The sequence below is a fragment of the Lynx rufus genome, unplaced genomic scaffold (genome assembly GCF_022079265.1).
Source record: "Lynx rufus isolate CCGP_SWC_20201006 ecotype Redwood Valley unplaced genomic scaffold, mLynRuf1.p SCAF_27, whole genome shotgun sequence".
Lineage (NCBI taxonomy): Eukaryota > Metazoa > Chordata > Mammalia > Carnivora > Felidae > Lynx > Lynx rufus.
This window is the reverse complement of record NW_025814842.1, coordinates 9577685-9604370: the sequence shown is the minus strand read 5'-3', so window position 1 is coordinate 9604370 and position 26686 is coordinate 9577685. Positions and strand designations below refer to the sequence as shown.

The following is a 26686-nucleotide window of genomic DNA, read 5'->3' as shown; positions in this document are numbered from 1 at the left end:
CAACCTCACGTACACACAGACCCCTTGACCAGCTCACATCAAAGGACATCCACTGCCCATCATCACAGGTAAAGGCTCCACCCCTCTCTGGGAGCCAGGACAGGGCTCCGTCCTAACAATTTGGGTCCTGGGACCCTCTTCTAAAGATGCTCTCTGGTGCTGCAGTGAGAGCCAGCGGGACAGCGGTCGGACCTCAACCATCCACGAAGCGCAGACAGTGCTGCATTCGCGCACCGCCAGTACATTCTGAATCCTACCCATGCTTCCCTCTGTCCTTCCGCCACTTTCTGAAGCTGCCCTTGGGAGTTTGGGGGGGAGGGGATATTAGCTTTAGGGAAACATGATGAGTAAAATAAACTTGAAGGTAGGAAAACATTACATCATGTACCCCCAAAGTCAGGAAAAATTATTACGTCAAATATCCGTATCATTATCTCTTCCCCAGTGTGGCAAAGGGAAAGGTGTAGATGGGCACAGACAGATGGGTGGTTGCTCCATCAAGGGGGTCTCAATTCCACAGGGAGACAGAGATCCTCCACTCGGGCACCTCCTGGCTATCCACTGGCCCTCTGCCCGGCTGTCCCCTGCTGCCCCACGCTCACCTCTCCTGTGCCTCCATCTCAGAGCTGGCTGGTTCCTTGAGCGCCCCCTTCTGGCCATGTTTACTTCCTCGCTCGGGCTGGACATTACAGAGACCTGGTCCCCTTGAACCCTGCCTTTCTTGCTGCCTGTCCTTCCACCACACTGCCGTCAAAACCTGGTGAACCTGGATCTTTGTGCTGAGGACCAGCTGCCAATGTCCCTGGAGAGGGACTCAGAGCTGGAGTCACCCTTTAATCATGTTCTCCAGCCTTAGGAGCCCCTTCACAGTCCTTGCTCCTGGCCCCGACGGGCTCCCTAATCCATCAATGACTGTCCTGACCTCAAACTGTCCCGCTCTCAAACCCGGTGCCCATGCCATCACCCTCCTCACGTGCCTTCCTGCCGACATCACTGGAACTCCCTGTGCATCCTTCTTCTCACTCCCTTCCCTGTTTTGAATGTACCAGCTGACCTTCTGTTTCTCCAGCTTCAAAAGAGGAGGGGCCAGCTCTTTCCTGACTCAGGATCAGCCCCTCTTGTGTGCTATTCGATCCGATATAGGTTCTGGTTGATTCTATCACTCATCCAAGCAGTCCTGATTGAGCGCCTGTTCCGGGCTAGACGCTGGACAGCACATAGGACACAAGGAGACACGCGCTCCTGTCCTCTGTCCTCCTGAAACCCTCAGTCCAGAGCACCTGTGGCCTCACTCTGTCTCCCTGGGCTCCTGTGCATCTTCCTATTGCCCAGGTCCTTCCCACAGGCCCCACATCTCCCTAGCTGTTGCCCCCCACCCCTCCTGCCAGTCTTCAGAGAGTCCCCGCCGCTCTTGCCTGTCCCAGGGACCACCGTCCCGATCAGGCTCTGACCATCTTCCACTCTGAGCGGGATGGTCTCACCTAGCTGCCCAGCCACCCCCCACCCCTGCCACCCTGCACCTGACTGTTCCTCACACTAATGTGGATCTGTGGCTCCTTCCATAGGCTCAAGTGACCGCTTTGCACTGTTACAGGGTGCTGCAGGTAAGAAGCCTCCTCCCTCTGACTGATCGGTGCACTCCTGACCGGCCGACCCTTCCTATGTATCCTTATGTGCCACTTGGTACCGAGCACAACGGTTTTACCTGCATCGGGTGCATAAGAAATACTGTCTAACGCCATACGTGGACAGAAAGAAGGTTCTGTGTGGAAACTCACTATATAAAATGGAGGGATCGTTTTTAGAAACAGTCGAGGCGGTGCTTTCTGAAACACCTTCCTAAGGCAACCCAGGGCACCGGGTTCCTCTCCAGAAGGGGCAGGAGACATGGGCCAAACGCCCAGTTCCGTGTCCCATCCCGGGGGCCTGACTGCAGCTGTCCTGTGAAATCTCTTTCTCTCACTGGATATGGTACAAACACTCCCTGAGGGGCCCTGGGCTGCCTTATTCCCGTAAAGACCTGACAGGCTCAGGGAGGTGCCAGGGGACCGCAGGGGAGGAGCTGGGGGAGCCGGGGGTGGTGGCAGAATTGTCCGCAGACTCACTTTGGTGTGATATTCCATCTTTGTTCTTAGCAGTCTGAGGTAGGTGCTGCACAGCCGTCCATAGCCCTCACTCAGGTGGCCCTTTCCGGAAAAGAAAAGAAAGCAGGGGTCACCACTAACAACACCTGGGTGAGAGACTGATGGCCGGGACTTCTTCTATAAACAATACATAGATTTTTTTTTTTTTTCTCAATTCTGGAAAACAACAAATGGCCATTGTGGAAAATTTGGAAAACACAGACAAGTACAGATACACACACATCAGCCTTCATCTAGACAGAAGATACAATCATGGCTAACATTCTGGGGCACAAAGTGTTATTTGATCTAATTTTTTCAATTTAAATAGACCTATTTTAAAATGGATATTCTTTATTTTTAATTTTTTTTAATGTTTACTTTTGAGGGGGGGGAGAGGCAGAGAGAGAGAGAGAGAGAGACAGAGAGAGAGAGATAGAGAGGGAGGGAGACACAGAATCCAAAGCAGGCTCCAGGCTCCCATCTGTCAGCACCGAGCCTGACGCAGGGCTTGAACCCACAAACTGGGAGGTCATGACCTGAGCCAAAGTCAGACGCATAACTGACTGAGCCACCCAGCAGCCCCTAGACATTTTTTTTTAAGTTTTATGTATTTAAGTAATTTCTGCACTCAACACATGGCTTGAACTCATGACCCCGCGATCAAGAGTCATGTGCTGTACTGTCTGACCCAGCCAGGTGCCCCTAAATAGACATTATGTTTTTTTTAGAGCTGTTTTAGGTTCCCAGCAAAATTAGGCCGAAAGTACAGGGCTCTCCTATATACCCCCTGTTCCCACACATACATAGCCTCCCCCACTGTTAACATCCGCACAAGAGAGGACATTTGTTCCAACCGATGAACCTATACTGACTCATCATTATCATCCAAAGTGAAATTTGCATTAGGATTCACTCTTGGTGTGATACATTCTATGTTTTGACAAATGCATAATGTCCTGTACCTGCCAATTACAGTATCATACACAATAGTTTCACTGCCCTAAAAATCCTCTGAGTCCTACCTTTATTTTAAAATTAAAAATGGGAGGCACCTGGTGGCCCAGTTGGTTGAGCATCTAGACTCTTGATTTCGGCTCAAGTCATGATCCCAGGGTCACGGGACCAAGCCCTGCGTCAGACTCCACACTGAGCAAGGAGCCTGCTTGGGATTCTCTCTCTCTCTCTCTCTCTCTCTCTCGCTCTCTCTCTCTCTGTCAGCCCCTCTCCCTTTCTCTAAAATTAAATTTAAAAAATTTTAAAAACGGAACCCATTTTTTAACTTAATATACTTCTTTTTCTCTATCTTCTCACATTTTCTCCTGTATCATTTTCAGTGATATTACTATCCGTGTGTAATGTAATTTATCGAACAAACTCCCTAGTGTTGTATGTTTTAGTTGTAGGCAAGTTTTTCTGTTATAAGCTCTATTTCAATGAACATTTTTACGGTATAATCTTGTGTACACACAGGAGAACTTCCTTTGCATGAATTCTAGACAAGGCTTCAGATTTAAGAATTTAAAGTCTCCCACCCTTAGTGATCACAGTCTGGCTACAAGCCATTTCCTTCCTTCTGTCTCTCTCTCTCTAACTGCAGGAGAGGAAACACCTCCTCCAGATGGACTCCAGCAGACTAAGAGAGGCTAGAACATTCCGCACGGAGGGGGGATTGGAATGGGATGGATCCCGGCTGGGGACAAATAAGCATTCCCATGGAGGCTGCCCATGCGGTCATGTCCTGGGTGTCTGGGAAGAAGCTGGAATTAGCAGGGTGATGCTTGGAACTGCCAGTTATACCCAAAGGAGGAAGGACATGGTGGCACAAAGAACTCTCTTTTTTTAATGTTTTATTTTATTTTGAGAGAGAGAGAGGGAGAAAGAGAGAGAAAAGGGGAGGGGCAGAGAAAGAGGGAGACAGAGGATGCAAAGCGGGCTCTGTGCTGATGGCAGAGAAGCCAGTGCGGGGCCCTAACTTACGAACTGTGAGATCATGACCTGAGCCAAAATTGGAAGCTTAACCGACTAAGCCACCCAGGCACCCTGGCACAAAGGGCCCTTGAGCTGAATAGTTGTAGTTCTCACTTGAGGTCTGACTTCTACATTTTCTTCTGGGTGCATCTATATCCTCTAAGGTAGAGGAACCCCACTGAAACATGCCTCAAAGGGCACCAAAGGGAGTTGGGTCATCAGAGGAAGTTAAAGATATCAATGCCAGAGATGACAGTATTTCCTAATGTATTCATTTCTATGAAGAACCATATTTTATGAGTTGCACATTATACTTGTTCATCATGGAAAAATTAGAAAGTAGCAGAAAGACAAAGTGAAACTATGCTCATCATGAAAGGCAACTGTATTTCATACGAAAACGCACCAGGATCAAAAACCAAATGATGAATGGATCATAGACGTCAATGTAAAATGTAAAACTATAAAAAAACCCTAGGAGGTAACACAGATGACCTTGGGTATGGCAAAGACTTTTTATTTTATTTTATTTTATTTTATTTTATTTTATTTTATTTTATTTATTTTGAGAGAGAGAGAGAGAGAGAGAGAGAGAGAGAGAGAGAGAGACCGGGGCAGGGGCGGGGCAGCAGAGAGAGAGGGGCTCAAAGTCACACACCGTGCGATCATGATCTGAGCCAAAACCAAGAGTCAGACACTTAACCAACTGAGTCACCCAGGTGCCCCAGCAATGACTTTTTAGCTAGAACACCAACATCATGACCCATGAAAGAAATATCTGACAAGCTAGACTTCATTAAAATAAAAAAAAAAAAGTCTGCAAAAATCACTGTTAACAGAACGAGAACCCACAGATTGGGACGTAGCCGCTAAAGGACTGTTATCTAGATTATATAACATTCTCTTAAAACTCAACAATAAAAATTGGGGCACCTGGGTGGCTCAGTCGGTTAAGCATCAGACTTCAGCTCACGTCATGATCTCACAGTTCGTGAGTTTGAGCCCCGCTTCGGGCTCTCTAGTTGACAGCTCGGAGCCTGGAGCCTGCTTTGGATTCTGTGTCTCCTGCTCTCTCTACCCCTCCCCAGCTTGTGTTCTGTCTCTCTCTCTCTCTCTCAAAAATAAATAAACATTAAAAAAAATTAAAAGAAAAAGTCAACAATAAAAAGACAAACAACCTGCTTAAAAAAATCACCGAAGACCTTAACCAACACCTCATCGCAAAGAAGACCGCAAATAAACATGTGAAGAGACGTTCCCTGTTGTGTGTCACCAGGAAATGCAAATTAAAACAACACTGAAATATGAGTACACACTTACAAGAATGGCCGAAATCCAGAACACTGATAACACCAAGTTCCAGTGAGGAGATAGGGAACAATGGGAGCTCTCATTCATTGCTGGTGGGAATTCAGAAGGGTACAGCCACTTTTGAAGATGGTGTGGCAGTTTCTCATAAAAGTAAACATACTCTTACCACAAAATACAGCAATGGCGCTCCTTGGTTTTTGCCCAAAGGAGATGAAGGCTTAGTCCAGACAAAATCTGCACATGGATGTTTAGAGCAGCTTTATTTATAACTGCCAAAACTTGGAAGCAACCAGGACGCCCCTTAGTTGGTGAATGGATAAACCGTGGTCCCCTCAGACAATGGGGGACCTGGTGGCCCAGTTGAGCACTAAAAATGAAATGAACTATCAAGCTATGAAAAGACATGGAGGAACCTTAACTGCATGTTACTAAGAGAAAGAAGCCAGTCTGAAAAGGCTACATACCAAAGGATTCCAACTACAGGACACTCTGGAAAAGGCAAAACTGTGGAGTCAGTAAAAAGACCAGTGGTTGCCAGGGGCTGCAGGAGGTGGGCAGGGATGCACGGGTGGAGCACAGAGGATTTTTAAGTCAGTGAAACTCATCTGTACGATACCACAGTGATGGATGTGTGTCATGATACATCTGTCCGAAGCCACAGAATAGACAACACCACAACCCCACAAGTGAACAATAATGTAGACTACGGACTTTGGGCGATTAGGATGTATCAGTGAAGGTTCATCACTTGTAACAAATGTACCACGCTGGTAGGGGATGCAGATAACAGAGGAGGCTACATTTAGGGGTGGGGGTATATGGGAAATTGCCATACTTTCTGCTCAACTTTGCTGTGAACCTAATAAAACTTGCTTTAAAAGAAAATAAGGTCTTAATTGGAAAAAAAAAAAGAGTAAAAAGGTTTCTAATACCTAGAAACTCTCAGTCAAATGGAAGAGAAAACTACATAGGAGGACAGGCCTAAAGGAATGCCAGTTTGGACAATGAGTCAGATTACGTTGGACTGACTTTCCCATCGAAAAATACTAAAATATTGGGTAAAATATTTAAAACTTCTCTTTGAAGGCATTAACGAAGTAATGAGAGGGTAAGGAATCTTCAGACCAGGGACCAAGTCCTTACAGCTACTAGGAGAAAATATGGAATACTGGGGTGATAGAGTTGGCAGGGACAGGGGTTTTGCCTCACCAGGTGAACTGAACTTGGTTTTCTGAGCCTCAGGGGCCAGGTGTGATCTTAGCCCTGCTGCAGTTGAAGAGTCTGGGGGAAGAGCCAAAGACTGGTGTAGGAGAACTAAAGGTGAACTGGACATAACACAGATCCCAGCACTCCTGCACCAAAAAAGTCCTCCCTGAGGCCCTTGAACCACTGTTGTGATCAGAAGGAGGGAAAAACAACTCCTTGGAAGTGGACCCAAAGGAGCCAGAGCTCAAGGGAATCTTCCTGGAATTCACAAAACCTTAAGCTGAGGATTTAACTTAGAGTGATCTTAATGGAGGCAAATGCCCATTCTCTCTGGAGGAACCTGCCTTCATTACAGACTTCAAAGAGTTCCCGCAAATAAGATTCCTAGGAAAATGAGCACCTCACAGTAAAAAATAACTAAGCACAAAAAGAAACTCCATAGCATGAACAGCATTCATCAAAAACAATGGACAGCAGAAACATATCTCAAAGGTCTCTAGATAATGGAAGTATAAGAAGTGATACATGAAATCACTCTTTAATTTGTTTAAATAAGTCAGAGTCTGCTTCAAAATACATGCAGGGCACAAGAAATCATAAAAATGACAAGCAGACTTGGAGGGAAAAAAAGAACTCCAAGAAATGAAAGCTAGACTAAAATTATAATTATATAATGAAAAGGTTTAACAGATGAGACCCAGCTGAAAAGGGGACAAATAAAATGAAAGCTAGATCTACTGAAGTTATCCAGAATACAGTAAAGAGATAAGCAGGTAGAAAACAATGAAACACAAGTCTAAAGACATTGGTGGTGGTGGTAGTGGTGGGTGCCTGGCTGGCTCTGTTGATAGAGCACGTGACTCTTGATCTTGGGGTCATGAGTTTAAGCCCCACATAGGGAGTAGAGCTTACTCAAAAAAAAAAAAAAAAAAAGATACTGGGGGGATAGAATGAGAAAGACAGATATAACCAAAGTCTCAGAGGAAAAGACAGAACAGAGCAAAGACAATAGTTGAAGAGACAAAGAGAATTTTTCATAACTGATAAAAGATACTAACCTAGAGATTTAAGAAGTCTAAGGAATCCACAATAAATTTGCACCTATACATGGTAAGATCTTAAAAATGGCCAGAGGAAATGCAGATTTGCTTCAAAGAAGGGACAATGAGTCTGACAGCCGACTTCCTGAAAATGATGGAAGCCAGAAGTCAGTGGAAGGGTATCTTGAATAATATTGTCCACGTGCTGAGGAAACCTGTCACCCCAGAATCCTAAACCCAGACAAAGTATATTCCATGTAGGAGGGTGAAATAAAGACATTCCCAAACAAGTGAAATCGGTTATCTGCCACCATGAGATTCTCATTAAAGGAAGTTCTAAAGAAAATAATTCAGGCAGAAAGAAAAGTAATCCTGGATGTTATATTTAAAGATTTAAAGTTAGATCTAACTGAGATCTAAAGAAACAAAGAGGTCTGAATAAAACAATTAAAACAAAAGATCTTATAGAGTCTAAAAAGGAAAACAAAACCAAAATTAAAATACACAACAACAATAACCTACAGGCTTATAGGGAGGGCATGGAGGGAAAATATTCTAAGGTTTTTGTGTTAATAGGAAACAGATAAAGACAGGAATTTCAGCTCTTGATAAGCTAAATGTGTGTTTTGTAATTATTGGAAAAAATACCAAAAAAATAAAAAATAAAAGGAGAGTTTAAAAAAAATCTCCTAACTAGTAATGAGGGAAAAATGGAATGAGAAAAAAAATACCCAATCAATCCAAAGAAGAAATGAAGAGAAAGAGAAACGTAACGGGAAAATAGCACAAACTAAGATGGAAGATATAAATCTAAAAATATCATGCATTACAATAAATGTAAATGGAGTAAATGTACAGTTAAAAGACAAAGACTGCTATCTTGAAGAAAAGCAACAACATAAATCCAATTAAATGCTATTTATAAGGGACTTTTCTAAGACATAGAATATAGAAAAGTCAAAAGTTTTAAAAGGAAGGAAAAAGACACACCAGGCAAATTCTAACAAAAAAGACCTAAGCTTCCTGTGTTTAGAGATATAATAATAGAAAGCTCTCCAATATGCACTTGGGAGATCTGGGGACAACTCTCAGCTTTTTTTTTTTTTTTTAAGTTTATTTATTTATTTTGAGAGAGAGAGAGAGTGAGAGAGCACGCACACGTGCACAAGTAGGAGAGGGGCAGAGAGAGAGGGAGAGGGAGAATCCCAAGCAGGCTCTGCATTGTCAGTGCAGAGCCTGATGAAGGGCTTGAACTCACAAACTGTGAGATCATGACCTGATCTGAAATCAAGAGTCAACTGAGTCACCTAGGTGCCCCCTCAGCTTTATTCAGGCTACCTAGCCTGTTATGTAGAAGAGCTGCTTCCCTCTCTGGGCCTGTATTCTTATCAGCAATGGGTGGACTGGATGACATAACATTCTGTGAGTGCAGACAGATACAGGTAAGAATTTGAAGGAAAGGGCTGGGGTTCTCAACCAGTGGGGGCAATGAGACAGATCAGAATCAACCCGGGAGAGGCTTCAAAATGCAGATTACACCCCATCTACACACATACTCCTTGAACAACAGAATCTAAAGGGATTCTGGTGTGTGTATAAAAACCTTCTTTTTCAATTGATGCTGATAACACCACCTACCTCCTCCTTCATCCTAAGGCACTGAGAATCCCTAGACAGGAAAGAAAAAGCCCTGGCATTAAGAATTGGGAATGCTGGTTCTCAATGTACTGTGACCTGCACGGGGCCATCAGAAGGAAAGACACAGGAACTATGGCAGTCACTGCTGAGGGATCCCAGTGCCTGGAGCACATTCTGATGTAAGCTTCCATTGGCAGGAGAAGCTCTCAGGCCCTAGAACTTCCCTACGGCTACCAGGGCCCCCGAGTAAGACTATGGATATCATGGTACTGTTTTGGGGCCATCTTTGACCCCTCTGTGATGCTCATGAGAGAAATTCTAAGCAAGTTGAAAGAGATAAATTCATTCCAGTCCATAGTCCTTGTTCTATGGCCTCTGGGGAGGGGTAAGAAGGTGCAGGTGGCCCCCGGCTGCATCTCCAAACTCACCCACATCCTGCTCATGTCACTCAGTTCATTTTTGTATCTCAGAGAGTCCTTCAGGACCTGGAGAGGGAAGGGATCCGCCGATGAGAGACGAGAAGACAAGGAGACAGAGGATGGCAGAAGATGGGGCTGGGGCAGGCAGGGAGGCTGACCAGATAGACAAGCCCTCCTCTCACCAGTAACCAAAAGGCCCTCAGGGCGGGAGTGGCCAGCGGCCCCTGTGCCCCAGGCGATCCCACTTTCCCCACATGGGCCCCGGGCTCCCTGGTCACCCCTGCAGCCCCAGGAACTCACGTTTGGGTGTCCATCTCGGAGGAGTTTGTGAAACACGTGGCAGAACTTCCAGCAGAGGACAGCGTTGCTAGAGAGGGGCAGCCGGTTGACAACAGACCAAAAGGTCTGTGCCCCTTTCTCATGGTGGGTGCCCAGGATGCACGGTGAGGGAGGGTCATGGAAAACAAAGGCACGGGCCCTGCCTCGGGCAGCCAATCCCTGGGGTGGAGGCTGCAACAGGCCACTAGCAACCTATCGCCATACGACACTGTTAAATACCATTGACCACATTGGAAGCCTGTCCCCCAAAACCTAAAATGACTCGTACACCCCACCGCTTCTGCAAAGCTGCCTGGCCTCAACCAGGGACGCATCAATCTCCCAATACTCTGAATTCTCTGTATGTGGAATTCCTGAGCCCCTTTGGGCTCAGTAGGGGATGTCTACACTTCCTTCGTAATTGTTCGTTTAAATAGGCCTCACACACCCAATTCCTAGGCACCATCAACCCCAAGTGCAGGTCTTTCCCCAGAACTACAGGCTTCTTTGTCAAAGCTTAGGTAAGAAGCAAGGTGCCAAGCAGGCCAGAAAAACTTGCCTCGGGTCAGGGAACTACATGACTCATCCAGAACACATGTTGTTTTGCTTCTGAGCTGGAAGGTATCATAAAGTTCCTTCCCCAGACTGAAATTTACATTTCGAGAGGGGATGAGCTTGAACACAGACTTCTGGGTCTAAGAAGCTGAAGTCAGCTTTTGGTCTTAGAGTGATTTCTGCAATGACTACAGTCTCCCCTCAAGTACAGCCCCCTCGGGCTAGACAGAAGCCAAGAGGAGCGGTAGATAGCTCCCAACCCCACTGCAGAGAGTTAGCCAGCCACCCTGACTTTGAAAGAGGCAAGGAGACCTTTCTGTCCTTTGATTTCATAAGCATTTTAATGCACCCATTGCGTGTCAGGCACTATAAAAGGCACTCAGGGATATAAAAAAAAGTTAAGACTCAGTCGCCAGCCCTCTAGGAGCGGATGCCGCGGTGGGGGCGGGCACAGTTAGGCACCTAAGGATAAATGGTTGTCTGAACAGCATTTCTGACATCAGACTTCCAAATGCTTATTCAATTGTTATTGAGGGTGGCTGACAGTCTTTTAAAAAAAAAATCAATAAAGAATAAAGGTTGTGTGATATCTTTAGGCTTTAAAACCCTACCCTATGGAATTACCCTTTCAATGTTTATCCACCTCTTAATGGTGAATCAGAGAGACTCACAGAATGTTACAGCTGGAACATTAGACGTTTCAAATCTTCTTTGGCCCAGGTCTTTCATGTGACAGACAAGGGGACGAAGTCTCTTGGAGGCCCCCCACTGGACCCACTCGAGGCCCCAGAGCAAGCCCTCCTGCTGTAGAGGAGGGATTCCAGAATCTCCTGGTGTCCCTTCCATCACCCCAGGCAGCCTTCCCGAGAGGGTGTGATGTGGCCCCGCCAGTCCCCCATCTGGAGCACACTAGTCTCTGAAAACTATCTCTCTCTTTATTTCCTGTCTCATTCGGACTGATCAGTATTTTTGGCAGGGCGGGGCCAGCAGTTGGGCCACTTATAATGAAGGCTTTTCTCGACTCAGTAGAGCAAGGGGACTGTGCCTTTGTGGGGATAAAAGGGCAAGGTCTACAAGGTCTCACTAGGCTCACTGTTGAGCCAGGCTTCTGGGGTACCCGGGCAAAGTTCTAGAGCCCCCATCCTGCAGCTAAACCCTAAATCCAACCAAAGTATCTTCCCGCCAAACACAAGCTGCGTTTCCGCCAGTAGGAGCAGCACGTGCTTTTAACAACACTTCCCAGGGGCTTGACAGGTGTGGGGCATCGCACCGGCAGTCCGGGGTTTCTTCCGCCACCTTAAGGGGCTGAGGTGGGACGGCTTCAAGATGAGCGGTTTTGAGCTGACTGGCTGTGTCCCTGCCACCACGATGAGCCCAGGCAAGAAGGAGCTGTTCGTCCCAGGCCGAAGCCCAGCCTCCACTCGCCCCGAGCTGCACACACCAGCAGCCTCTCCTTTGGCCTTTTGAGGATCAGCCCTCCAGCTCTTGGTCTCTGTACCTCAAGGGCAGATCCCAAGGGACCCATCAGCCAGGATACTGCCTGCGCTTCTCTCCGAAGACACAACCCATGATGGTAGTGGCCCAGGTCCAAACTTGGCGTGGGGGCCAGGAGGTGCGATTGGTGAGAACCTCCAAGCCACCAGCTCCCTAAGCCACCTTGGGGTCCTTGTCTTCTTCACCCCTGCTGCCTTTGGGGTGAACTGGCCCACACAGGTGGATCTTATTTCCCTGGTGGAGCCCCTGTGCTTTCGTAAGGCCAACCATTGCAGCCGAGACCTTTTGCTTGGGTTTCATGATCAGAGAAGGGGAGACGATCATGTTCCCAAGGGGGTGGTCAGTGTGGCCCTATGGGCCAAGTGCAGGGCCTGAAGTGCTTTGAGGACACAGGTGAAAAATCACTCTTGTGGTCCAAGAAAATCTCTCAAAGGAAAGTAATGTCAAGGGACTTGGCAGTTCTGAGGAGCTCAAGTCCTAGGCCGGGCGGGGTCCTTGGGTCCCTTCATGATGAGCTGTGGTCTCGAAGGCCAGCTGCTGCCAACCAAGCTTCTCAAACCCTGCAGGAGGCCTGGCCAATGTGGGGGTTCCCCTTCCTGCAGCTGAGTAAGGATGCCTCGCCCTGACCTCAGTCCCCACAACTTGACCCTCCTTGGGGTCAGTCTTCCAAACAACATCCAAAAGGATATTTCTGGCGTGTTTTTCCTTTACAGCCACTTCCTGCGTATTAATGGCCTTATTGATGCTGACAGTCTGAAAAACAAGAGGGAGGGGGAGGGGAAAGGAGGCTGAGATGAATAAGCTTCTAGAGTGTCTGAGACCCTCCCAGGCGCCCCACCCCTTTCTCTCCCTCCAGTGACTCCTCCCCAGTGCTCTGAGGACCCCTCCGGGACCAGGGTCCGGGTTGGAGGAGGTGGGGCTGTGGGGGGCAGAGGTGGGCAACGCTCCCAGGCCAGCTGGCCCAGGCTGTCCTAAGGCAGCGGGCTTTGCTGCCTGGCATTGGCTGTGCCCAGCTGCTGTGCCCGCCTGCCACTCATTCACTCGATACAACAGCGTGGCAATTAAAGCCTGCACAAAGGGATGCTTTTCATCCCCCAGGGAAACATTATTTCTCCGGGAGCAGGAGGAAGAGGCACTGAGCTCAGGGAGCGGCTGCGGCCCAAAGGCCACCCAGCCGCCCCTCTCTCACCACGAGAGCCTTCCACGGAGGCTTCCCTACCCAGCCCAGGTCTGCGGCGGGGTCACTGGAACTTCTTGTTTTCCCACTCCTGGGCATCTTCCAACCCTAACCAAATTCCCTTTTATTTCCTTACTTACAAGGCATTAACAATACCCACTCCTTTCCAGTTGTGTTAAAAATCGTAACTCCCTTTGGAATTTAGCAAATCGTGTGTACCTATGGATACAACTTACGGAAAGACGAAATGGGATCCTATCATGGAGGCTGCTTAAGTACAGTTTTTCTCCTTTTTCTGTTTTGCTGTGCTTTTCCATAGTTGGCATTTGACCCTAAGCCACGTTAACATGTTATGCATCATACACACACACACACACACACACACACACACCCCTCCCTACCAAAGGGGTTAATTCTGCCACTGTTCTATAGAAATGCGATCACCAAGCACAGACTTTTCAACATCCTCCTTTTCTCACTTGAAAACATCTTATGAAAAATTCTCCAAGCGGCATGGTAAAATTCTAGCTCATTCTTTAAAGAGACAGTATAATATTTCATGGTGTGGGTGGGCATGATTTATACAAGCATTCCCGTGCTGGCAGGCCATCAAAAAACTTTTTTAACCACTGTAAACCATTTTAGTAAGCATGCTTATACATATTGATGCCTTCATTCCCAATGGGTAGATTTCCAGGAGTGGGACACACTGGGTCAAAGTGTTGTGATTTTTTTTTAAATCTGCCATTATGGACAGATCCAAACATAGACAAACATGGCCCCCACAGCCCCCAGTGTCAACCTTTATGAACTTGCAGCCAAATCCACTTCCTTATGGACCAGGGGTCACAAACATTTTCTGTAAGGGCCAGTTAGTGGGTATTTTAGGCTTTGTGGGCCACATGGCTCTCTGCTGAAAGTCCTCAATTTTGCAAAAGTTGGAGCACGAAAGGAGCCTCAGAGATACTAAACAAATACATAACCAAATGAGCGTGGCTGCGTTCCAAATAAAACTTTATGCACAAAAACCAGGCAGTGGTGGGGATTCGGCCAGTGCCTGTTAAGTATGCTGACCCTTGCTTTCTCCTGTCAGCCTCTGACGCCCTTGCTCTCTGGATTATCTGAAGTAAAATCCCAGGCATTATATCATTTCACTAGTAACAGTTCAGGATGAACCTCTTACGGAAAAAAAAAAAAAAAAAAGAGAACAATTTAAAAATTAAACCGGGGCACCTGGGTGGCTCGGTCGGTTGAGCATCCGACTTGGGCTCAGGTCATGATCTCACAGCTCGTGAGTTCGAGCCCCGCGGCGGGCTCTGTGCTGACAGCTCAGAGCCTGGAGCCTGCTTCGGACTCTGTGTCTCATTCTCTCTCTCTGCCCCTCCTCCGCTTGTGCTCTGTCTCTCTCTGTGTCTCAAAAATAAATAAATGTAAAAAATTAAAAAAAAAATTTTTAATTAAACCATAATACGATTATCACACCTAAACTTTTAAGGATGGGGGCGCTTGGGTGGCTCAGTCGGTTGAGTGTCCGACTTTGGCTCAGGTCGTGGTCTTGCAGGGTTGTGAGTTCGAGCCCACAGTGGGCTCTTTGCTGTCAGTGTGGAGCCCACTTCGGATCCTGTCTCCCTCTCTCTGTTCCTCCCCCCTGTCTCTCTCTCTCAAAAATAAATAAAAATTTAAAAAAAAAACTTAAGGATAATTCCTTAGTATCATCAAATGGTTAGTTAGGTGTTCAGGTTGCCCCGGTTGTGTGATAACAGGAAAAATTTCTTGCATTTCTTCTAACCAGGATCCAGATAAGATTGCCATGTTGCATTCCGAAAAGACCTTAATGGTTCACATTCCCACTGACAATGTACAAAAGCATCCCCACCATCACCATTTTTGCTGGTCTTATGGGTATGGTGATGCTTCACTGTGACTGTATTTTGTATTTCACTGACTGCTAGTAAGTTCTGAGCGTTTCCTTACATGTGCTCATGGTTGTCGACAGCCTTAGTTTGTTTTTTAATTTTTTTAATGTTTATTTATTTTTGAGAGAGAGAGAGAGAGAGAGCGCGCACAAGCGGGAGGGGAACAGAGAGAGGGGGAGGTACATAACCCAAAGCAGACTCTGAGCTGTCAGCACAGAGCCTGACGCGGGGCTAGAACTCACGAACTAGAACTCACGAACTCATGACCTGAGCCAAAGTCAGATGCTCGACCGACTGAGCCAACCAGGCGGCTCGACTGCCTTACATAGTTAAGTATGCTCACCTCAACTTTGACCGCTTCTGCGTGTACTTAAGGTTTTTCCTGCCCCTGGATTATACTGGTAGACTCCTACGTTTTCTTCTAAGTGTTTTAATTTTTTAAAAATTTTATTTATTTTGAGAGAATAAAAGCACAAGCAGAGGAAGGGCAGAGAGAGCAGGAGAGAGAGAATCCCAAGCAGGCTCTGCACTGCCAGCGCGGAGCCCGACGCGGAGCCTGAACCCACGAACCGTGAGATCGTGACCTGAGCCGAAACCAAGAGTCAGACGCTTAACCGACTGAGCCACCCAGGTGCCCCCACAAATACGTCTTTAAACCGTACTGACCAAGTGCCCAAGCTCACGGCCACTATGAGTCTTGCTTGCAACAACAAGAAAACCCAACACCTTACAATTCCCTTAAAATAATATACCATGAGTCTGGAACTACAGATCCTGTATGTGTGTGTGTGTTGGCTGCACACCGCACATGTTCTGTGCTCTAAACATTGACAGGAGGCAGAAGCCCCTGGAAATCGTGACACTGCTCCAGGAGGACACCGCTTAGAGGAAGAAGGTGGTGACCTGTCCCAGGTGCTGTAATTATCCCTGCAATTTACCTACTTCTCTCAGTCATGCCTCATCCAAACTCAGGGGCACCTACGACTGTTGCACAGGAAGGCCAAGCAGCTTGCCTGAGGTCATGCTATTCAGTGCCAATCTTGGTCAGCTGCATCCCAGCCCTGAGCCATCGTGACAGCTCTGGACTGTGGAGGGGCTGTCTAGGTCAGGGTCACAGAGGACAGGCAACCGGAGCGCGCGCAGGCTGCGTGGCTGGAGGGCAGCACGGAGGCAGGGTGGGGACGGGGAGCCAGAGAGGGAGGCGGTGCTGGGTGCCGGTGCCGGTGGGGAGGCGGCAGGGGTGGGAAGGCCACAGGCAGAAGAGGACGGAACCTGGAGGTAGGGAGACGCAGGAGGAAGCTAGTGACAACAGAGAAATGAGGGAGGAAAGCCTCGGCCAAAATGACAGAAATTAAAACGCCAAGAGGCCCAGGGGAAGTGGGCTCTAAAAACAGGACTGGCCGATAGGAGCTCCCAGGTACAGGGGACACAGCAGGGGGAACATCAAAGATGCTGCAGAGGAGGGCACCTTAGGGGTGAGAAACAGTCATTTTTAAAAGAAGGAGGATGTGAACCAGAAACAGCAGTGGTTATAATCATCAAGTTACTAGCTAATGAGTTACAAGCTAATGAGTGTGTGCTCCCAGGCCCCGTGCTAATAATAAACACTTTGTGTTCATCATCTTATTAAAATCTCCTGATTCTATAGCCTCCAAGTAGGTGAGTATTAGTATTAACAGCCCCCATTTCACAGATGAGGAAACCACGGCCAAGTAGGTTGCCCAAGGCCACTCCAATGAGTGGAGTGAGAACCAGACTCCGAGACTCCGCTGAGAACCAGACTCTGCGATGTGGCTCTAGCTCAGCCCGAGTCACCATCCCCATAGTAGACATGGCCCTCCACATCAGGAACACAGGATCAGAATCCAAATGCTTTCCACAGTAACATTTCCCAATATGCAACCCAGTAGGTACCAAAGAGATTTCCTATATTTAGATCTAACTCTCCGGCACAGGGGAAGCAGGATTCAAATCAGCCCTTGTGAAATAAACTAGGTGTTTTATTTGCCTGCTAACTTACTGTAAGCGACACTATGATGTGATTGGTCAAAATGCAAATCTGAGCTCTGGCTGTATGAAAAGGAGTATAGTGTTCAGAATGAGGGAGGGGACGGTTCCAACTCTATGCAGGATCAACTCACACATAAAACACTACTCAGCGGCACCTGGGTGGCTCAGTCAGTTAAGTGTCTCTTTTTTTTTTTTTAATTTTTTTTTTAATGTTTATTTATTTTTGAGACAGAGAGAGACAGAACATGAGCAGGGGAGGGGCAGACAGAGAGGGAGACACAGAATCTGAAACAGGCTCCAGGCTCCGAGCTGTCAGCACAGAGCCCGACGCGGGGCTCGAACTCACGGACCGCGAGATCGTGACCCGAGCCGAACTCGGCCGCTCAACCGACTGAGCCACCCGGGCGCCCCAAGTGTCTGACTCTTGATCTCAGCTCAGGTCACGAGGTCAGACTGGTGAGACTCAGCAGCCCATCAGGCTGTACGTTGACAATGAGAAGCCTGCTTGAGATTCTCTGTCTCCCTCTCTCTGTCCTTCCCCCACTCATAAGTGTGCACTCTCTCGCTCCCTTTCTCAAAAATAAATAAACTTAAAAAAAAGAAAAGGAAAGCGTGGAACAATTTCCACGTGCACATATAGTCGCAGCCCCCAGTACGAGTCTAGGACACTGACCAAGGGCCCAGCCTGGCGCTGGGCTGTGGAATGAAGTTTCTGCCCAAACCAACAGCTCCCTGACCCCCGCAAGCCCTGCCTGCCCCTGCGGAGGCTGCCCTGGCCCCTTCACTTGCAGCTCACTGGAGTTTTCCATTACTGTGGCCCACATGCCCCAAGTTCCCCGACCAATGCTTCCCTAACATACAAGTGCCCCAGAGAGCCCGGCCCACGGCTGTAGGCAGGCCGCCCGGTTTCTGAGCCAGAGATTTATTGGGCTCGTTGGCAGAGCTGAGCCTCAGCATTCTGGGCTCATAATGGCAGGCTGTGGGTCCTCCGGGGTCCTCGGAACGTCGGACACCAGGATGTTTCCAGGACAGAAGTTCCCAGCTACGACGACGACTTTCCTGTAGTTCTGTAAAATTTCATGCCACCCATGCTCTGCTTCCTTCTACGTTTCCAAATTCTGCCCGTCTTCCCAGGGCAGACCAAACTTTACCGCCCTTTAGACCGGCCAGGCCACTCTGGCCACTAAGTTCTTCTTTCCAACCTTCTTCTTGAATTCCAGTTTTTCTTAGAGTTTGACACTTGGTATGGTGTCTCGCCTCCCCACCGAGATTAAACTCCCGAGGGCAAGGACCTGCCTTCTTCCCTCGAGGGCCCACAGCTGCTAAGGCAGGTGCAGAGTCTTAATAAACCATCAAGTGATTAAGGAGTGGATTGCTTCCCAGGCTCCCCCTCTAAAAAGCACCAGGTACGCAATGATTCCTGGTTCCTTGAGAAAATCTTTTCCCTTTCCCTCCCCTCCCCAGACTCTCCCTGCAAGAAATCATCAGGAACCAGGTGATGCCTGTGGGGACCCTCCCAGGACAGAGTGAGAAGTCGGGGTTCGATTTCTCACCTCCGGTCTAGGTTAGAGAACGTCCTCTGAGAACAGGCGGTACTCCAGATTTCCCCGGAGTCACACAAGACCTGCGACCACGCAGAGTCCCCCCTGAAAGAGCAGCATTGTGCACCGCTTCCTGGCCCAGCTGGCCCGTGGGTCCCGAGCTGGTTCCGGAGAGCCAATTATCAGCAGGCACCGCGGGAAGGGGGACATTCTCCCAAGCGCCTCCTTCTCCTTCTCCAGCCCCTTCCTCTGCTCCTTTAGGGTAGCCTCGGCCAGGCTGCACCCAATGGAAAACCGTGGGGCCTTGCTGCTGCGGGAAGCGGGGCCTGGGCTCAGCCTCTGGGGGCCAGCTGGGCACTGTCCGGCCACGCACACAGCTCCTGGCAGGGGCCCCGTGCTTGGGCTGCCAAGGCTGGGCTGGCTCGCAAAGGTTCCATGGCGGGGCCGGGCAGAGAAGATGTGGCAGGGTCGGGGCGGCAGGTCCCAAAGCGAGGGACCGGAGGGGCCCCTGCCCGGCGCCACACGGATGGAAATGTGAGACCAGGCGGGGCAGCAGAAGGGGAAAGCAGAAAGTGAGATAGAAGGAAGGCAGAGAAAGTAAATGCCAAGAGCACGTGGGGTGCAGGTGGCTGAGCAAAGGCACAGCTGGTGGCCGCCAGTGGCCTGGGGACGGGCTGGGAGCTGGTGACACCTTACAGTGTGCTTCCCCTCATGTGGTTTGGAGCCTGAGGGAAACAGACCAGAGTAAGGGCGCTTTTCACACCTGCAAGGTGGTCTCAGGTCTCATCCTTCCCCCAACCAGCCTGCGCCCCTGAGATGGCCTCCACGAACTGGGCTCAGCCAACACAGGGCTGGGAGAACTTTCTTCCTAAGTGGCCGATGCCGAGACACAGGGCAGAAAGGGGTCCTCTGGGGAGGACCAGGCTGGTGATGGGTGAGGAGAGGGTAAGACACCGGGGACGCACGGAGCGCAGGAGGGCGCTGCAGCAGTCATGGGAGAGGGGGGCACAGCTTGAGTTTGTGGCCGGGACGCGGAGCCTGAGCCAGGGCGGCAGGGTACAGAACCCAGGTGAGGTCATGAGAGCCTGGGGGAAGGACGATCAAGGTACAGAAGATGAAACGTGGCTTTCCGCACTGGGTGCCTTCGCACTAAGAATGCATGGTGTCCCACATCAAGTCTTTTTAAATCTTCTCTGGATCAGAAAGAATAGTAGCACGGTCATCATTGCTGTCAGCAGAGCTGGCCCGGAGCGCTGCGCTCAGGAGATTTGCTTCTGATCCTCCCCTTCAGCCCTGGAAGGCGGGGAATCTGAGCCCACATTTTCCGAGTCGAGTTGTCCAAAGTAGCACAGGCAACAGCAGGTGGGGCCAGGATTCCAACCCAGTTCGGCTCCCCACACTGTGCCCCCGTCAGCAGCCTGCCTCTCGCCTCCCACCCCTGACGCCTGGTCCCCTGGTTTCTTTGGTGGCTCGTCCCCAGATCTCTATCCACTTGCCCTCCCTCCTTAATGATCTCAACTAAGCCCGTGGCTTTGCACTCCCAACTTCCGCCAGCACGCCCACCCGTGTATTTCTCTCCCCGTGTCCCTCCGAGTCCTCCTTAATGAGCCTTTGCCTCTGAGTTTCCATCCAGACATCGACCATTGGGCCCTTCCCACCCCCTGGCCCCTCTGCTTCTCTCCACTCCTCTGCCTCCTCCACAGCCCAAACCAGTAGGATGTCCCCACTGGGCCACTGAGATAGGGTCCCCACCATACCGGCCCTTCCCAAGCTGCTCTGCACCCAGCAACCAGAGTGATCTGTATGAACGCGCGTGAGGTCACGCCCCCGCTCAGAGCTGGTCACCGTGTGCACACGGAATGAAGTCCGTGCTTTCATGCAGCCCACCCGGTCCAACCACACTGCTGTCTTTTTGTTCCTTCGGCGTTTCTAAGTCTTTCTGTCGCTGACGCTCCTTATGCCTGGAAGCTCTTCCATCTGCAAGGCTGGCTTTTCCTCCCTCTCCAGGCTGTTCAAATATCACCTCCTAGGCGGCCCATCTAATCTACGGCATCTCCCCACCCCTTGTCCTGCAGTATCTCTTTACCAAGATTAACCACCCTGGTTATTTCCTGTAGAGGCTCTTATCGCAAGCTGAAATTCCCTTGTTTGTTCATTTGCTTGGTGTCTTTCCCCACCTGCCAGTGATCTCCGTGAGGGCAGGGACCATGTTATCTGGCCGTTTCCCCCATGAGCACACATACTATGCCTGGTACCCAGACGAACTGATGGATGAAGGCCTTGTCTGCTCAGATCTCTCCAAGCAGACCTCCTTGTCAGTGCTCCCTACTGTGTGCACTCCCCTCTCCTGTCTAGGATGCCCCATCTTCTCCTTCCTCCAAGTTCCTCACAGTTCTTAAGTCAAAAATCTTGCTGGGGGGGGGGGGGAGCACCCAGGTGGCTCAGTCGGTTGAGCGTCTGACTCTTGGTTTTGGCTCAGGTCATGATCCTGGGGTGGTGGGGTGGTGGGATTGAGCCCCATGTCTGGCTCCACACTGATCGTGAAGCCTGCTTCAGATTCTCAATCTCTTTCTCTCCCCTGCCAACCTTCTGCCCCTCCCTCACTCCCCGACCTGCTCTTTCTCAAAAAAAAAAAAAAAAAAAAAATTATTGCTGATAGTTACATAGAAGCTGCCCTAACTAATGATATCCAGCTACTTGTTCTTATTATCCTCTAGTACTTAGCTAGGCTCTATATAGCTAAATACTTCCACTCATTTCCTTGTTTTTATAAAAGGTTATTTGTTATGAACAGAATTGTGTACCCCCCAAATTTGTAAGTTGAAGTCGTAACCTCCAATGTGACGGTATCTGGAGATGAGGGCTTTTGGGAGGTGATTAGGGTTATATGAACTCGTGAGAATGGGCTCCTCATGATGAAATCGGTGCCCTTATGGGGGTGCCTGGGTGGCTCAGTCCATTGAGTGTCTGACTTTGGCTCAGGTCATGATCTCACCGTTTGTGAATTTGAGCCCCACGTCGGGCTCGAGGCTGTCAGCATAGAGCCTGCTTCGATCCTCTGTCCTCCTTTCTCTCTGCCCCTTCCCAACTTCCTCTCTCTCTCTCAAAAACAAATAAAACATTAAAAAAAGGAGAGAGAGACACCAGAGCATCTTTGCTTTCTCTCATTTTCTTCCTCTCCACCATGTGAGGACAGAACAAGAAGGCAGCCGTCTACAAGTCACAGGGAGAGCCCTCTCCAGGGATCTGAATCAGCAGGCACCTAATCTCTAGAACTGTGAAAAATAAATTCCTGTTATTTAAGCCACTCAGTCTATGGCATTTTATCATGGCAGCCCAGACAGACTATGACAGTATTTTTTTTTCTTTTTAGTATTTTGTGTGGCTTCTCTGTATCACAACCTGGGGGGTATTGAAATTAGAATCACATCTCCCTCTTCCTCCCATTCTATGAAGCCCCCAACCATATCCTCCAGGCTCAGGATAGGTGGGGAGTAACCAAACCATCTGGGTCACACAGATTTCAGAGGGCTTAGCAGAAAGAAAGGCGCTGTTCTGCAGTCTCATCATCTGGAAGGGAAGACGGAGTAAGCAAATTGACAAGATTAAAAACTGTCAATCACTCCTGCAATTGGCGAGGGGTACAAACCTGAGTTGGGAGAAGGGTGGTCAAGACTGTGCAGCAGGAAACCAGTGCTCCGAAGTGGAAAACACTGGTGGGAGCAACACAAGTGTTCGTCCACAGAGCAATGGATAAGTAAAGGCGTGGTCTGTTCACACAATGGAATATTATTCAGCTTCAGAAAGATGGAAATCCTACCACACACTACAGCGTGGATGAACCTGGAGTATATGATGCTCGGTGAAGTTAGCCAGACACAGAAGGAGGGATACTGTTGGACTCCATGTACGTGAGCTACTTTGAGTAGTCAAAATAGAAGAGACAGAGGCAGAATGGTGGGTGCCGGGGGCTGGGAGGAAGGGGGAACGGGGAGTTAGTGTTCAGTGGAGACCAATCTCAGTTTGGGAAGATGAAAAGGTTCTGGAAATGGATGGTGATGACAGGTGCAGAAGTGTGAATGCACTCAATGCCACTGAACTGGACCGTTAAAAGTGGTTAAGATGGGACATTTTTATGTTACATGTGTTTTGCCACAATCAAAACACACATCCACACACAAAAAGGAGCATGGATGAACCTCAGAAACATCATGCTAAGTCAAGAAGCCAGACATGATGTCATGGGCTATAGGATTCCATTTATAGGAAACGTCCAGAAGGGGTGAATCCACAGGGACAGGGGCAGGTTGCTGGTTGCCAGGTTCAGGTAGGAGTGGGGGGGATGGGCAGTGGCTCATGGGGATGGGGTTTCCTCTCGGGATGCCGAAAACGTTCTGAACCTAGTGGCAATGGCTGCACCACGCTACTCAATTATGCGCCTTAAATTGGCTAAGATGGTGAATTTGGTGTTTTGTGGAAGATTTTTTTTTTTTAAATAGAAAACACCAAGGAATTGTGATTTTGACTGAATACCTATCAGATGTAGTGCAGGGCTGCCTCTAGGCTGTAGGACTGAGCTATGCAAGCCCAAGTGGGCCTTCTGCAGACTGGGATGGGCATTCTATGCAACTGGACCAGGTGCCTGGGTGTGGGGCACGGAGCGAGGCGCTCCTGGACAACACAAGATGGAAGAGAGTGGACCTTGCCATCCAAGAGTTAACTGTTTGTAGGGAGATAAGGACCGTCCTCCTTCCTCTTCCTGTTCTTTCCTTCCCTCTTCTCTGTGCAATTTCAGCAATGCTTTATGAAAAAAAGTAACCAGTTTGGGTGTGCAAGCTACTTACGCAAGCTGCTTATGCCAACGTCTATGAGTGGCACAGACGGATGAGTGGTATCAGAAAGTGAAAGCCGAAAATGAGATGAAGCTTCCAGAAAATGTGGAGGAGACCCAAAAAGCCTATCTTATCATACAAAACGCAAAAAGAACAAGACGGAATGGGCACACTGCTCTCCGCCAGTGGTGCACTGTGGATGATAAACTCCTATTTTGCCTCTGTCTTTTCCGTCCAGAAGGATCTCTGAACTGAAAAAGGCAGACAGAGCATTGAAAGGGAAAACCCAAGGTGAGTTAGGAGGGTGTCGAAGGGTCGCCGGTGCTGAGTGAACTGGAGCAAGCCAAGGTGATGTGCCTCCTAGACTCTAAGGCAACATTTCAGAAAAATCAAGCAGACGCACCGTGTGTCTGAATTTCGAGGATCAAGGCATTTAACAAAGTTTCTTACAACATCTCATACACAAGGACAAGAAACTACAGGATATCAGTGTTGCAAACCACTAACCTCCAGCTGAATCTGCAGCCTGCTTGTGTGTGGCCTGTGAGTGAAGGTTGGTTTTGACATTTTTAAGGGAAGAGGAGGAAGGGAGAGGGAGGAGGAAGCAACAGCATCTGGCCACAAAGCCAAAAGTTTACTACCTGGCCCTTTTCTGGAAAAGCTTGCCAGTCCCTGGGTTACGAGGGAAGATCCATGAGGGCAGCTGTCTCTGCTTGCAGGTGCTGATAACTGGCCACCGTCACCTTGGGGTAGGGTGGGCCGGCACCCTGGACTTGTGCCCTCCACCGTGTTTACTACAGAGGGCATAGCGCCAGAGCTAAGTAATGTCTAGAGCAAGTGCACACGTGTTTGGATGACAGTGGAAGGGTATGACCATAGGCGATAACCAGTGGAACAGAAGAATATGCCTGGGCCACGCCAACTGCACATGGTCAGACAGTAAGTGCCCAGTGAGTTCCCGGTAGGTTAGCTGAGTTTAACAGTATGACGTGGCCACTATAATAACATGAAGTTCAAGAAGCGAAGTTCATTTTGGGCTGTATCAACAGAATTAGATGACCGAGGACAAGAGCCAGTCCTTGGTTTTATGGCTTTCAACCGCATTTGGGAGTACTGATTCATCCCACCATGTGCCAGACATCCTGCCGGGCACCATGCAGCTTTGGGCGCCCCATCCAAGAGGAACGTGGATAATGTGGGTGCATGCAAAGGAACCCAATGAGTATGGGGAACCACCCAAGGTCAGATAAGAACAGATATCAGGGCAAGGGGTGGTGCACAGTAGGGATGGGCAAGAAAGGGTACAGAGGTCTTTAAATATCTCAATTCCCAGCACTTGGGAAGTGGAGGTCCTCGGGGATCTGACGCAACCCAGCAGCGAGCATTAAGAGAAGCTGTGTTTTGTGTCCATCATCCTCCAAACTGGAAACAGTTACGACGTCCTTGAACTTGGGGATGAATACACAAGCTGCAGTACAGCCCCACCCCAGGAAGCAATAAAAGGGAACAAACTATTGATTCATGCCAACGACATGGGTGAATCTTCAAAGTATGAATGTCAAGTGACAGAAGCCAGACTCAAAAGGCCACAAACTGCATGATTCCATTTATAGGACATTCTGGAGAAGTTAGAATTATAGGAATAAAAAACCAAAACAAAACAGGTCACTGGTTGCCAGGGACTGGAGGGAGAGGAAGGGGTGGTTACAAAGGGGCATGATTTGGGGGAGGTGATCCTATCCTCCATCTCGATTGCGTGGGGTTTACCTAACTGCATGTTCCTGTCAAAACTCACAAAACTCTATGCCAACAATGGTGACTTTTATGGCATCTACATTATATTTCAATAGACCTGGCCTTAAAGATAAAGAAAGCAAGTTTAGTGGGAAGTGGACAAGGAGACTTTGGAAGGTGGGCACGGATGCTTGGCCCGGACTGCCGGAGGACTGTTTACACAAGACGGTCTTCCAGGGTCCCTATGCCTTCTGAGCCTAGGAGGTTCCAGAGGAGCTGGGGATGGAATTCTGGGAGGAATGAGAAAACCGGGGAAGAAGACAGAAGTAACAGCCAAGCGAGGCAGGAGGAGAATCGAGGGGTGGGGGGGTCACCCCTGTCGGTGAAGACAGTGCGTCAAAGAGTGCTGCAGCGGCAGGTGGGTGAGGACCGAGAATTCGCCACTGCATATGACATCACTGGTGACCAGGGCAAGAACTGCAGCAGCTCCGTGATGGAGGTGAAAGTCTGTATGGGGAGGAGAGGATGGGAGGCAGAGTGGGAAGCAGCCAAGACAAAATGAACGGCCCTCCTTCCCAGGGCCCGGGGTTCAGGGGTGGGGCTCTCGGTACCTGTCCCTCACCAGCGTCCCTCCCTCCAGGCCCTCCCAGCGTGTTCCCGTTGGAATGGTGGCTGCAAGGCTGGCTCTCCTTCTCCAGACAGGGTCATGCATGAGGATGAGGAGGACACACAGGCATAGGATCTCCCCAGAATGAGGGCAGAGAGGCTGCAAAAAAAACATCTCTTTTGCCAGAGACAAATACAGGCATGCCTCGATTTATTGCGCTTTGCTTTACTGCTTCACAGATGCTGCATTTTTTTTTTTTTTTTTTTTTTTTTTTTTACAGACGGATGGTTTGTGGAGACCCTACATCAAGGAAGTCTATCGGCACCATTCTGCCAGTAGCATTTGCTCACTTCGTGTCTCTGGTCACATTTTGGTGATTCCTGCAATACCGCAAACTTTTTCGTTATTATTATGTGTCGTGGTGATCTGTGATCAGCGATGACGACTAGCTGAGAGCTTAGATGATGGTTAGCATCTTTTTTTAACAAAAGCATTTTTAATTAAGGCATATATGCATTTTGTTCTTTTGACAGGACACGAATGCATACTTAAGAGGCTACAGCACAAGGTAGATGTAACCTTTATAGGCAGTGGGCAACAAAAATTTCATCTGACCCTGCTTTCTTGTGATATTCGCATTGCTGTGGTGGTCTGGAACCGAACCTGCAGTCTCTCCAAGGGATGCCTGTGCCCCTCCGTCCTTCTCTGAAATCGATCCAGGATGCTCATGAATCCTGCGAAGATTCTATACAAGACGCCTTTCTATACAAGACGCCTCTCCGATCTGCCCCTCA

General features: G+C 48.9%; 1 protein-coding gene across 2 annotated transcripts in view; it reads right to left on the bottom strand.

Moving 5' to 3' along the window:
* Positions 1-26686, bottom strand: part of HIP1 (huntingtin interacting protein 1) — a 148609-nt gene that overhangs the window by 33567 nt on the left and 88356 nt on the right. For both annotated transcript variants that reach the window (XM_047089319.1, XM_047089321.1), the window contains exons 2-5: positions 12765-12828; positions 10009-10151; positions 9718-9774; positions 2106-2186 (exon numbers count right to left, since the gene is read on the bottom strand). In XM_047089319.1, coding sequence (XP_046945275.1) covers positions 2106-2186; positions 9718-9774; positions 10009-10151; positions 12765-12828 — 345 coding nt within the window. The remainder of the gene's footprint in view (positions 1-2105; positions 2187-9717; positions 9775-10008; positions 10152-12764; positions 12829-26686) is intronic.